This window comes from Protopterus annectens, chromosome 8.part0, assembly GCF_019279795.1.
Source record: "Protopterus annectens isolate FY-2018-M chromosome 8.part0, PAN1.0, whole genome shotgun sequence".
NCBI classification, from domain to species: domain Eukaryota; kingdom Metazoa; phylum Chordata; order Ceratodontiformes; family Protopteridae; genus Protopterus; species Protopterus annectens.
Genome location: NC_056741.1, coordinates 921,463,670 through 921,476,663, shown reverse-complemented (window position 1 = coordinate 921,476,663; position 12,994 = coordinate 921,463,670). Strand labels below are relative to the sequence as shown.

At 38.5% G+C, this 12,994-nt stretch overlaps 1 protein-coding gene across 2 annotated transcripts in view; it reads left to right on the top strand.

The window, feature by feature from the left end:
- Nucleotides 1-12,994, top strand: part of LOC122809158 (suppressor of tumorigenicity 14 protein homolog) — a 1,180,509-nt gene that overhangs the window by 965,614 nt on the left and 201,901 nt on the right. For both annotated transcript variants that reach the window (XM_044080444.1, XM_044080445.1), the window contains exon 15: nucleotides 172-291. In XM_044080444.1, coding sequence (XP_043936379.1) covers nucleotides 172-291 — 120 coding nt within the window. The remainder of the gene's footprint in view (nucleotides 1-171; nucleotides 292-12,994) is intronic.

Genomic DNA, 12,994 nt, shown 5'->3' with positions numbered 1-12,994 from the left:
TTTAGAGATATGATGGTTCAGGTTATTCCACACATCATTATACCAAGATGCACACTGTTGTAGGCCTGCTAAGCCTTTCTGTAATTTAACAGTCTAATTTTTAAAGCAGTTACTTTGTATTTAGTAGTTTCGTGAATATTAATTCTAAAGTTATGTTGTTCTGCCTTTCAGCCACTGTTCCTTGTACAAATGCTGCATATGTCTGTGAAAACAACAAATGCATCAGTAAAGTAAATGCAGAATGCGATGGTGTCACTGATTGTGAAGACAACTCTGATGAACGTTATTGTAGTAAGTAAAAGTACTCAAGTAAAAATAGTTTTCTTTTTTCTCAATTTATGCAACCCTTATTGCAGCAACAGAAATGCAAGTATAAAATTAACTGCACAAATCAGTTGCCTTTGCTTGGTTTTGCTCTGTCTTCTGAATGCAGTAAACTAGTGTGGACAAGCTGAATATGAAGAAGGTACAGTTGTGAAAGTAAACTTACCAAAACAGTAAATGTATGAGATATATCCTGTTAAGGATATTACAGCCATTGAGGTATATCCTGCTAAGGATATAACAGCCAGCCAGCTTCCAAAGGATCAGGGCACCTTCCAAGCATCCAAACAGCTCAAGCTGTTCTGATTAGACAGGTTTGGGTGCCAAGCCATTCCGAGATTTCATGCCAGCAGAATGTGGGTGCCTAAAGCCCTAACAATAACAACTCTTGGAAAATAAAAATAATGGTCTTCACCCCAGTAACAAAAACATACGAAAATAAGGGGAATGGAGGGAAGGAGCTGTTAACTGCAGCAGTGATCATTGAAACGTAGACTGTTATGGTCAGTTTTATTACACAAATGTACTAATACACATCATTAAGATCACTGCTGCAGTAGCCTTAGCTGTATGGGTAAATTACCATAGCTTAGCCTGAGTGGGAGGAGGAGGGTCCAGGAGCCCCTGCAGAATGATCCCAGCAAAGCCTGGCCTAGACTTAGAAAAGGAATCCAGTTACAGTGCTTTGTAAAAGTGTGCACAGAAGACCAAGTTGTTCCTTCTAGAATACTTCTAGAATCAAACCCTTTTCTAAAAGCCACAGATGAAGCCAAGACCCTAGTAGAATGAACCTGTCTGGAAGTGTCATGCTGTGAGTATAACAAAATGTAATTGCATGAGACAACCACTTAGAAGTAGTCTCTTTTAACACAGGTTGTCGTCTTCTCTTACCATCACAAGAAGTGATGACTGATCGGAATTCCTGAAAGATTTTGTTCGGTCAAGGTATCTTCTGACTTGTTTGTGGACATCCAAGGTATGGCATATCCTTTCTGACTTCTAGGTTCTGGAAAGAAGATATAGAGATGGATAGCTTGGCTCAAAGTAAACTGGTACTACTTTAGGTATAAGTAAAGTATTATTTTCTGAGGAGACCCTATTTTTGTTGAAAGTGAGATAAAGATAACCCAACATAGCAGCTCCCAACTCAGATACTGTTCTTACCATGTTAAGCCTAATGAGCTGGTTGAAGTGGAGAACGGGTTCGTTTTTATAACAGAAAGTTAAGATCCCAAGGAGAACACCACCTGTTTTGTAGGAGACTTGGTATGCCACACTCCGTTTGTTTGTGCTTTGGTTTGTCTTTTCTATTCCAAAGACCTTGCACTTTTATTGCCATAGACACTGCTCCCCAAGCAAAGTCTGAAGTATCTGTTGGAGACTGAACAAGACCTAGCAGGAAGGGAGGTTAGGGAAGATGGAAGACCTGGATTCTGATAAATTTGATGTCTCCATGAAAAAAAAAATCTCCCTTTTCACAAATGCCAAAACTGTAATCTGGAATGTCCGGGGATGTTGATGGGACCACACAGATGTCAGGTACCATTGGATTTTTCTCATGAAGAGTCTTGCAAGTAAAATTATTGGAAGAATAGAAATGGTGATACCCAGAATCCTGAGAAATTCCCTGACTGAAACAGTAGTCTGAGTTGAAAACCTCGGGAATAGCTTTAGGTACAGATATACTTTTTCCTGTGGAAGAAAAACTCTTTGAACTGAGGTATCCTGGAAAACAATCCTGTGAGAGGGGTCAAACAAGACTTTATCATCTCCTCAAACCCCAGTCTGTCTAGAGATCCTTTACATGGCGAGAGACTTTTGACACTTTGAAAAAGACTGCAAAGATAAGCAAGTCATCTAAATTTGAATACGTTGTAATCTGCAGTAGGTTATCACAGGAGCCAAACACATTGGTCTATCTACTGCGCCAAAGGTATTCACAAAGAGTAATGCAGCAAATTGATAATGTGATACAGAAAACCTTAAACATCTGAAAATTGGATCTATAGGCATGTGATGATACTCGCATTTTAAATCTAGGGTTCACCAGAAACCTGAAATGAGGAAAAATAAGGGACACCATCACAAACAAGATCAGAAAGGAAAGAACCAGAACTGATCTGCAATAATCTTCTTTCTATGGCACCAGAAACGTCTTTGAATAAAGCCCTTCCCCTAACAGAGGAGGAGGGACCACTTTGGTCATTCATTGGGACTGCATATTCTGAACAGGAGGGAAATGAAGAGTTCAGTCTGGCAGATGGAGAATCACTCAACTGGAGAACCTACCAATTCCATCTGTAGCCTGGGGAATCACTCAAATGGAGAACCTACCACTTCCATCTGTAGCATGGGGAATCACTCAAATGGAGAACCTACCACTTCCATCTGTAGCCTGGGGAATCACTCAAATGGAGAACCTACCACTTCCATCTGTAGCCTGGGGAATCACTCAAATGGAGAACCTACCAATTCCATCTGTAGCCTGGATTAATTACTGTCAAAACCCATCTGTCGGAAACTGTTGCCAAAGACAGAAATGTAGGATCAAACTTTCTGGAAAGAATAAACATTTGTTGGGGAGGAGAGTCTTGCCCATAGTCATTCAGACTTATTAGACTGTCCCTTGTTCTTGGGAGGAGGGTCCTCCTTTGTTTTTGGGACCTCACTGCCTTTGCCTTGTAAATGTTTGCTTACCAAGAGCTTCCTAAGTTTATTTGCTTTTTAAAGAAGATTGTAGCGGGGGTAGCATTAAATCCCTTGAGAAACTTGGAGAAGGAAGGCTGAAAAATCTGAGAGAATCAGCTTACCTTTGCCATCACAGTTTTTAAGAATCTCTGCAGCAGAGGGTCCAAGAACTTTCTCTCTATTCGAGGGGGAATTCAGAACATCAGTTATGACATTTTTCTGGAAGGTTTTGAGACTACAGTCAGGCAAACTTCCTCATAACGGTTCCAGTGGCAGTAATCCTAGAAGTGTCATCAGCAGAATCATAAAAATATTTCAAATGGTTAGTAGTTGCACAAAAGCAATTAAGCTAGAAAAATAAGTTTTTTCATAAGAACAGAAAGCAGATGACATAACATTGTTCATGCTCTCAAAAGAGACCAGCATAAACTTTAACATATATGCTTGACAGATGAGAATTCTAAAACTAAGTTTTGCAGAAGCAAACACGTTTTTCCCAAGTCTATCAAATGCTTTCCCATCTTTGTCAGAAAGAGTGGGATTAGTGTTAACCAGATGTTTAGCAGCACCTGGGGTCACTAAAGTAATAGCTGCTGGGTCTGCACTTTGATGAGGACATAATTTATAATCCTGAGGAACTTTATACAAGCTATCTGCTTTCTTGGGGGCAGCAAACTTGATGTCATTCAGGTTATAGGCTGTAATAAAAGCTTCATCCAATGCTGAAAGAACAGGAGGAATTGGAGTAAGGTCTGGAAAATCCAGTTGTAGTAAATCATAATATTTCCTCAGTGACAGTAGAATGTCTTTATGTTCCCACTGGAATAACTGATTCATTCTGGAAATAGTTTTAAAGATAGAAAATCCTTTAAACTGACTTCAGAAGCCACATTTTCCCCAGAAGGTGAATCAGAAACCTGAGGAGTCATAATATTTATTTATTTTTATTTATTTATTTAGGTTTGATGACCGGAGAAGTCTGTTGGGCCAAGAAGAGCCCATTTTCAGTGGAGGCCCAGGGAGAAAAGCTTCACAATAATTGCAAGTTACATTTCACATGTTAAAAAAGACATAGTTCATGTAGCTAATTAAACATTTACAGATAAGCTCCATGATATTTGCAATTGGCTTGTCACAATGTTACAGAAATGAAAAGACATAATTCAATACAGAAATTTCAACATTTACATAAAGTGAATATTTTTGTCATAAACTCAATTGTAGGTTTAACATTTCAAACTGTATAGCTACTAGCCATTAGTAGGTTAGGAAAATATTATGCATGGAGAGGGTAATAGTATATTTGAGATTGGAGAGTACAGTACAATAGATATTAGAGAGAAATTAGTTTTTAGTAGGGGAGGGATTGTTTTGGGTGGGATGAAGTAATAGTAGAGGTAGTTGGATGAGTCAGTGCAAGGTGGAATGAGGGGGGGGGTGGTTTTAAGTTGGAGGGTGGCAAGGGCATTCCCATTTGGAAAAAAGATGAGAGGGTAGCTGAGATTTAAAATTTGTATGGTTAGGTAGGTTGCATAGGTGTGTGGGGTGAGAGTACTACTGTTTAACTCAGGAGTGGGACAGCAGTAGATGTCCAGGACGTCATGCAGGTTTGTGGACCTGAAGGAGATGTGGGGTTTTGTATCTGAGTGAGTAGTTGGGAATGTAAGGTTTTAAGGAAGTAGCAAGAGCTGGGCAGTTGGCAGGTTTAAAGACGAGCTTGTGGACAATGGTGAGTTGTAGGTAACTGAGGTAGTTCAAGCCAGTTATAAGTGAGGAGGGAGTTGCAGTGGTGGGATGAGTTTTTGAACTGGTTGCAAATTTGGAGATCTTGTGATAGCAAGATTCAAGTTTTTGGACCGAAGGCCAATATGGCGATTGGTGAAAAGAGGGGCACCATACATAAGGAAGGGGAGTAGGAAGGTGGATGCAAGAGTTTGACAGGTAGAGAGGCTTAGGAAGCAGTTGTGCCTGTAGAGGAGACCTAACTTTTGGTGGATTTTCTTGACTGTGGAGTGGATGTGGGTGTCAAATTTTAGTTCATCAATAATGATGCCAAGAAGCTTGGTGTTGGGATCAATTTCAAGGTGGATGTTGTTTTGGCTCTGTATGGTAAATGTGGATTTGTCAATGGAGTTTTTGGTAGGGGAAAAATTTTTTTTATTTGCATTTAGTTGCCAGATGGTTAGACTGCATCCAGGTTTCTGTTTTGGAGATGGCTAGTTGGGTTTTTGCTAGGAGCTTGGAGAAGTAGAAGGCTGAGCAGATGATTGTTGAGTCATCTGCATATTGGATGATAGAGGAGTCTGGGATGGATTGGAGAAAGTTGTTAATGAATAGGTTGAAGAGAAGAGGGACAAGAACAGAACCTTGTGGGACACCTGTGGGTGTGGGAAGGAAGGGGGAGGTTGAATTTTCCATTGGACAGCTTGTTGGTGGACAAGTAGCTGGAAAACCAGGTGATGGTGGTGGGAGAGAGAGGTGTAGGGTGGAGAGTTGGGATATAAGTAGGGTGTGTGAGACGGTGTCAAAGGCCTTTGACAAATCTAGGAATAGTGTGGATATGAACTTGCCTGAGTCACATTCGAGGTTTATGGTTTCAAGAAAGGAAAGAAGGGCAGTCATGGTGCTGTGGCCAGGGCGGAAGCTGTGTTGGGTAGGGGAAAGGGGATTGTTTAGTGGTAGGTGTGCCATGAGTTGTGCTTGTATTGTTTTCTCTAGTATTTTAGAAAGAGGGGAAAGGATGGCAATAGGCCTGAAGTTGGTGGTATCAGTATTTTTTCCACCTTTGTGGAGGGAGATGATGTAAGCATGGCACCAGATAGAAGGGACGTATGATTCTTGTATGGATCTATTTATAAGAATAGAGATGGGATAGGCAATGCTGTCTGCAGATTGAGGAAGATGGGTGGTTGGGTGCATTGCGACAGGGTTTGAGTTTGAGGAGAAGTCTTTCTATAGTGCTTGTGGGGATGGTCTTGAAGCAGAAGGATGTGGAGGAAGGTTGATGATTGGGGTGGTGGTTGGGACAGGAGGGGGTGGTGGAGGAGGGGTGTTGGGAAGGAGGCTGAGAGTTTAGCTATGCAGTCAATGCAGAATGAGTTGAACTGGCCGGCTGTTTCAAGGTTGGAGAGGTTTGCTTATACTCTAGGAGAGTGTTAGGGTTTTTATTTTTGATATTGTTTCCATTTTTTGTCCCTTTGTTGCAAGGCTCATTTAGTATCTTTTGATAACAATGGGCATGGATTGGTTTTGATGCATTTGGTTCTAGGGGGGACATGCTGATTGAGAAGGGTTAGGAATGAGTGGTTAAAATAGGAAATGGCATCATTTAGAGGAAGGGTTTTTAGAGGGGACCAGTCAGTATGCTTTAAGCATTCAGAGAATGTTAGATGGTTGAAAGAGGAGACGTTGCAGGTTTGGATGCAGTGGTGGTGTTTATGCAGTGGAGATGGGAGGTGGTCAGCGAAGGTGGGTAGGTGATCACTGAGAGGAATCAAGTAATGTTCCAGCTTTGGTGATGAGGTTTGTGTGAGTTGTTAGGATCCAGTCAATGATGGTACCAGAGGTACCATCTTTATTTGGTCTGGTTGGAGATTGAATTAGTTGGGAGAAGTTGTACAGGTTGATTTTGTGGGACAGGGCTTCAGAGTAAATAGTATTCCAGTTGATGGTATCACCGAGTATGTAGATTTCATTTTTTATATTTGTGGAGAACCAGGACAGGATGTTTTCAAGTGTTTTGATATTATCACCGGGAGAATATAGAGGGCAGTGATACATATGGACTTGTGTTTATTTTTAGTAAACCTATTATAATTTCAGCATTGGCAAAGATTGGTATTTTATTGGAGAAGGGAGTTATGGTATCGGAGGTGGGGTAGATTATTGCTATTCCACCACATTTTTTGTGGGTTGTGTCATTGCGAATAATTTGGAAATCTGGTGTTTGGATTTCGCTATCTTTTATATAGGTTTTCAGCCAGGTTTCAGAAATGGTGGTATGGAGGTTAGGGATTTTGTTTTTTTAGGCTTTGTGCATTAAGTATTGTAAGGCGAATGGACTTTGAGTTTGTGGGTTGAGTGGAGGGTTTGGTGAGATTGATGTTAGAAATGGGTCTGGTGTAAGAGTGGATGTCACCGGCTAGTGAGAGAGATGTGGTGGAGTAGAAGACTGAGGCAGTGTGTTGGGCAAGGGTAGCTTGGGTTGTGTGAGAGTAGTGATTTTCTGGTACCACATTTAAGAGGGGAGTACAGGGGGGTTGGATTGGGAGCAGTTTTGGTTTGAAGAAATACATTGGGTTAGAGGTAAAGAGTTCATGTGAGATGGATGAGTAGGATGGGAAGTGAGGTTGATGGTAAGATGTAGTGGTGTGTGTGTGTGTGTGTGTGTGTGTGTGTGTGTGTGTGTGTGTGTGTGTGTGTGTGTGTGTGTGTGTGTGTGTGTGTGTGTGAGAGTTATGACAAGAGTTGGGAAAATGTGAGATAGGTAAGAGAAGAGAGAGATTAGTAGGGCAAATGGGGGTTATAGGGAGAGATGTTATGTAGAGCATTGTAGGAGGGGTGGATGTTTGGGGTGAAGTAGATCTACAGGCTTAGGTGTGTTGTGATTAGAGAGGTGTTGGGTGGGGAGGAGTCAGGGGATGTATAAAAGTACAGGTAGTGTGGGCAGGTGGGGTTTGGAGGCAGGGTAGGGAAGTGGAGCGGGTTACACCTTCCGAGAGGAGCAGCAGTCGCCAAACAGAAAACAATCAGTGAGAAGATTAGCAACTACAGAAATAGGGCAGCCTATCATTTTGGTTTGAATGTTATCTTTCTGTTTTTATTATTTATGCACCAGTATGGAGCTGCAGTTCACTGAGAAGTAGGAAAATAATGTAGTTATGCCAGGGGGGTTAGAAAGAGACGTGCAGTAAGTGCACACTACTGAGAGATGCCCGTGGGACAGACAGAAACAGTGTGTAGTCAGGCAGAGGTTTTTAGTATTTAAAGATGGTGCTGCAACTCAGTGGAGGAATAAGTAAACTCAGAAGAGGGAGGGGAATAGACAGGATTGACAAGGCTGGGAAGCTTACAATAAGATTATGTTAGGAGACTGAGAGAAGGAGGGGGGGGGCTAAGAGCCAGGGCTTGGAGAAAGCTGTGAAGAAAACAGGTTTGACAGGGCTAGGAAACATACACTAGAATTATGTTAGGAGAACAAGAAAAGGGGGAGAGGCTATGGGCCAGGACTTTGTTTTTCAATCAACCAGCTAGCCCAGATCAGTACGTAAAGGTGTCTGTTTATCTTTGTGAATTCAAAAGCAGATTTAGTAGAGCATCAGGGAAGTAGAATATAAAATAAATGTAAAGCTTTGGGAAACTGTATGTATTTGCTACAATAAACAGGAGAATAAAATATAAGAATCTAAAATAAATGTGATATACAAGATAAACTATAAGAATATAAAATAAATGCAAAGCTTTGGAAAAATGTATGTATTTGTTACAGTAAATGGGAGGAAGAAGGGGGGGGGGTCCAGTAGTGTGCACAGCAGAAAAATCAGTAGGAGTATCACAGAGAGAAGATTAAAATAGACCTACACTACTCACAGTCTGTTGATAAAAGTAGAACTTGCACTGGCTTTTACTGGTTTGTACGGGGTTCCGCTCTGTGTTCTTGTATGCAGGCAGTTGCTTCAGGTTTTTTTTTTTTTTTTTGGACCTTTGAATGTGTTTAAGGGACTGTAGAGAGAGAGAGAGATTAGTACAGCAAACACAGGCACCAAGTGGAGGTGACCAAACACAAAGCACGAACCACGAGCCAAGTGGAAGCACCAGCAGTTTATTCAGTACATTCATTCATTCATACAAACATTTCCCTGTTTATTTGATACATCACATCTTTTATATACATTTTTACATATATTTTCAGGTCAATTTATGCTATATATATATTATACATTTTATATATATTTATACATTTACATTTATATACATCTACATATATTTAATTGAGATAGGATTCATTATTTATTATTTATATTTTTGCATTATTTACATATTATTAATTCATACTGTGTTTTCAAATTGGTCACCACGCTATGCATGATGTGTGTTTATACTTATATTTATTATTATATTTTTAGGTACTTTTCATTCTATTCTAATTCAATCAATTTATATGTTTTTAGAAAGCTTTGCTGCTTATCTTCTTATTATTCATTCACCTGCACTTTTAGTGATATGTTTTTAAAGAATTTTCAAAATGTTATAGAAAGCAGAGTATTTGCATTAATTGCCATGTGTTTTAATTATCAATCATTAAACAATTAACGTGATTTTCAAGGGTGGGGTTTATAAAGAATGCTACAGTCAGCTTTTCTTTGTTACATCTAAAGAAGTCCTGTGGACGAAAATGCTGTGGGGAGATTTGCATTAATGTACTGAATAAACTGCAGCTGCTTCCACTTTGGCTCATGGTTCGTGCTTTGTGTTTGGTCACCTCCACTTGGTGCTTGTGTTTGCTGTACTAGTTTCTTGGTTGTTTCAGGTACCTGACCTCATTGTGTTTGAGAGAGAGAGAAATGTTAATATGAAACCAGAAAAGGGGGTAGGTGAAGTAAATAAGTGGCATTAAGAGACAGGCAAGGAAATACCACAATTTAAGTAGTTCAGCTAAGCAGTACTTAATCAAATAAAATAGTTAAGGAACAAGCAGTGATAATTAATAAGAAGGTTACCCTGTTCAGTAATATGAAATTCAGTCCATTGCCACCTTAATTTCACAGAATGCAGAATGTGTCCCTTCACAATTGTTTTGGGGTTGAAAAAAATCTGTGTCTTGAACCTTTTCAAAATATGAAAAATCTCGTTTACCAAAAAATAGCTAAGCTGGAAAGGGTCAAGAGCCTGAACTAAACCCTGAGCTAAGCCCAAAGTGACTGAGACAGGAGAAGAACTATGTCTACATTTTTGCTTCTTTTTGATTGGAATTTCTGTAGAAGCAGACCCCCCCCCCCCTTTGCCTGGAAAACCTCTCTAGGGATATATAGCATTCTAGATAGGTAAAGTGGCATTCCCTTCCCCTTTCTCATAAGCCCAACAGGAGAGACTTTCCTTTGCCAACCAAGGGCACCCCAACAGCCACAGCGATTGTCTAACCCCCAATCCACTGTGGCTGTATGGGCTACACCAGAGGAAGCCAAGGGAAAAAGATGTATGGTCTGAGAAACAAGAAATTGTCACAGAAGTCACCCGTCCGTGTCTGAGGCACTGTAGCAGCCTGTTGTGGTGACAAAGGCTGTTTAGAAATCAGGAACTGGTAGGTTATTCCATGGTTAAGCAGAAAAAGTTGCTGGATTCCTAAGGAAGCTTGGCAGTACTAGTCAGTAAAGCAGCTAAATTGAAACAAAGTAACTTTATTGCCCCAAAAAACAGTAAAGTAAACTTTAAACACCCCAGGCCTCAAAAGTAATGTAACAACTTTTTAGCAGATAAACATAAGTGATATATAACATTTACAACTAAAAATGTCAATGTATTTTTTTCATTTATATAAATGTTTGATTGCCTATGTCTTGTGTGATAATTAAAGATGTATGTTTAAAAAAAAATTTTACCAGATAAAAGGTAGTTTTAACTTTGTTTAAATGACTTTTTCCACAAAAGTAAAAAGTAGAACTCCTGTTTAAATGTTATTAAAGGTAACGTCACAGTCAGTAAAATATTTTTTCTTAGTTCAAAACTGATATTTTCACAGGAAAAATTCACTTTCTGTCCTAAAAGTAGACGTGGGAGGCTTTTTTCCCCAGAAAGGAATTAATCTGCTCAGCAAAGCATTAGCCAACTGTCGATCTTTGAAAGCCTTTGAGGAGTGTTCTTCAACTTCAGAAAAGCTGCAAAGATTTTGGCACCCGAGCCATCTTTTTAGGCTGTTAAGCTTGAGCTAAATGTTTGTGGGCATGGAAGGTTCCTTGAAGTTTTGTAAGCTGCCTACTTGTTACAGCCATAGCAAGATATAACCCATCCAGTTAAGGCTACTGCAGCAGTGATCATAATGATGAATATTTAGCAGGTTTTTTTTAAAGATCTGGATTGCCTCTTGGAGAGCTTTGCATGTATGTATGACATGCCAGTTTTGTGACAGAAATAGACTCACTATATATATATATATATATATATATATATATATATATATATATATACATACATACATACATACACACACACACACACACACACGTGTAATTTATACTTTATAGAGATCACTCAGACTGAAAAAAGAAGGAAAAGGTCTAATAGGGCAATCTCATGCAAGCAAAGTTGGAGCTGAGCTCATATAAAACTGAAAGCCATAAGAAAATCCATCGAAAATATCATCCTTGGTCATACTTTGTTCTTGTAGAACACTTATTTTGAACGTTAGTTGAGAATTGTCAAGTCTAGCATAACTGCAAAAGTATTTTCTTCAGTATGTAATATTGGTTAAAATTCAAAGTTATCTTTAGTATAGCCTTTTCAAAACTGAATGATTTTAAATTGATTCCCATTCAGAGGATATTATTAACTTATAAAGAAATGGTAGGTACCCCACGACAATTGAAGCAAACCTCTTAAAGTCAGTTAAAAAATATACTTCTTTATTCCAACAAAAAAGTAAGCGCTTTTGCGTCTCCAAGGACGCTTCATCAGACTTTAAAACAGTTACAAAAAATTCAAAATCCTTTTAATACCATTTTCTTTTTAGCATAAGCCAATGAGGAGGCTAATAAAAATCACATGATAAGCACTCTTGTAAAATTTCCTACTAAATTAATGCTTTGCATAACCAACCTAGAAAATATATATAAAAACATATATATATATATATATATATATATATATATATATATATATATATATAAAAAGTATATATATAGAACAACATATGAAAAGACATAAAAAACACCTTTATAATCCAACAATAGCATGTATATATGTATATATATATAAATAAATGTTTGTTCCTATATATACCCTATGTAGTTCCTAGAATTTGTAATTAGTGACATAAGAACATCAATAACTAGGCTAGATGTTAAATGTCATATGCTTCATATACACTTATGATGATATACCACTGGAGAAAATGTATTCCTATACTTCTAAAAAATGTTGTACTTCCAAAAAATGTTTACGCCTCTGAAAGTTAGTGCTTCAAGGGTCGCTCTAGAAGGAAAGGCTTAAATGAGACCCTATCATTCAGGCCATGTCATTTGTCAGCCTGTAACCTAATTATTCACTTCCCTTCCTCTTTTTCTGTGTGATTGCCTATGTTTCCTAATCTTTCTGTGGCATGTATAAGTTCTAAAACCAAAAACTTAAAACTATGTGTTGTATCATTCCATAGGACATGTTTAGCTAAAGCATTACCTTCATTTTCCCTACTGATTGCATAAACATGTTCCCTTATTCTTTCTCTAAGTGTCCTATTTGTCTTTCCAACATAGAAACCGCTGCATTTCTGGCATATGGCTAAATATACCACATTCCTGGATCTGCAGTCAGCATAATGGTTAATTTCATATTTAACATGTGTGTCCGGATGTTTAAAAACATTTTTATTCAAAATGAAATTGTACTGATTACAGTTATGACGAGCAAAAGTTCCTTTCATAGAGGAAAGTGGTCCCTTCTTAACATTATGTTCATAGCATAGCATCCTTTTCAGTGATTTAGTATTTTATGTGTGCCTAACTATGTAATCTATATATTTATTATTATTCTAACCAATACTAAGAGAGTTACAAAAGCTACTATAAGCAGACCGATATACTCTAAGCAAAGATAACTTATTAATAAACTCTGGTTACTCTGCTTTCTAATAAACTCTGGTTACTCAGCTTTCCAATAAACTCTGGTTACTCATCTAAGGCAGTTCAAGCAGAAAATAATACACTCCAATTTAAAATCATTTAAGTACAATATCCTATAATCACATGACCAAACAACATTAGTAAGACAA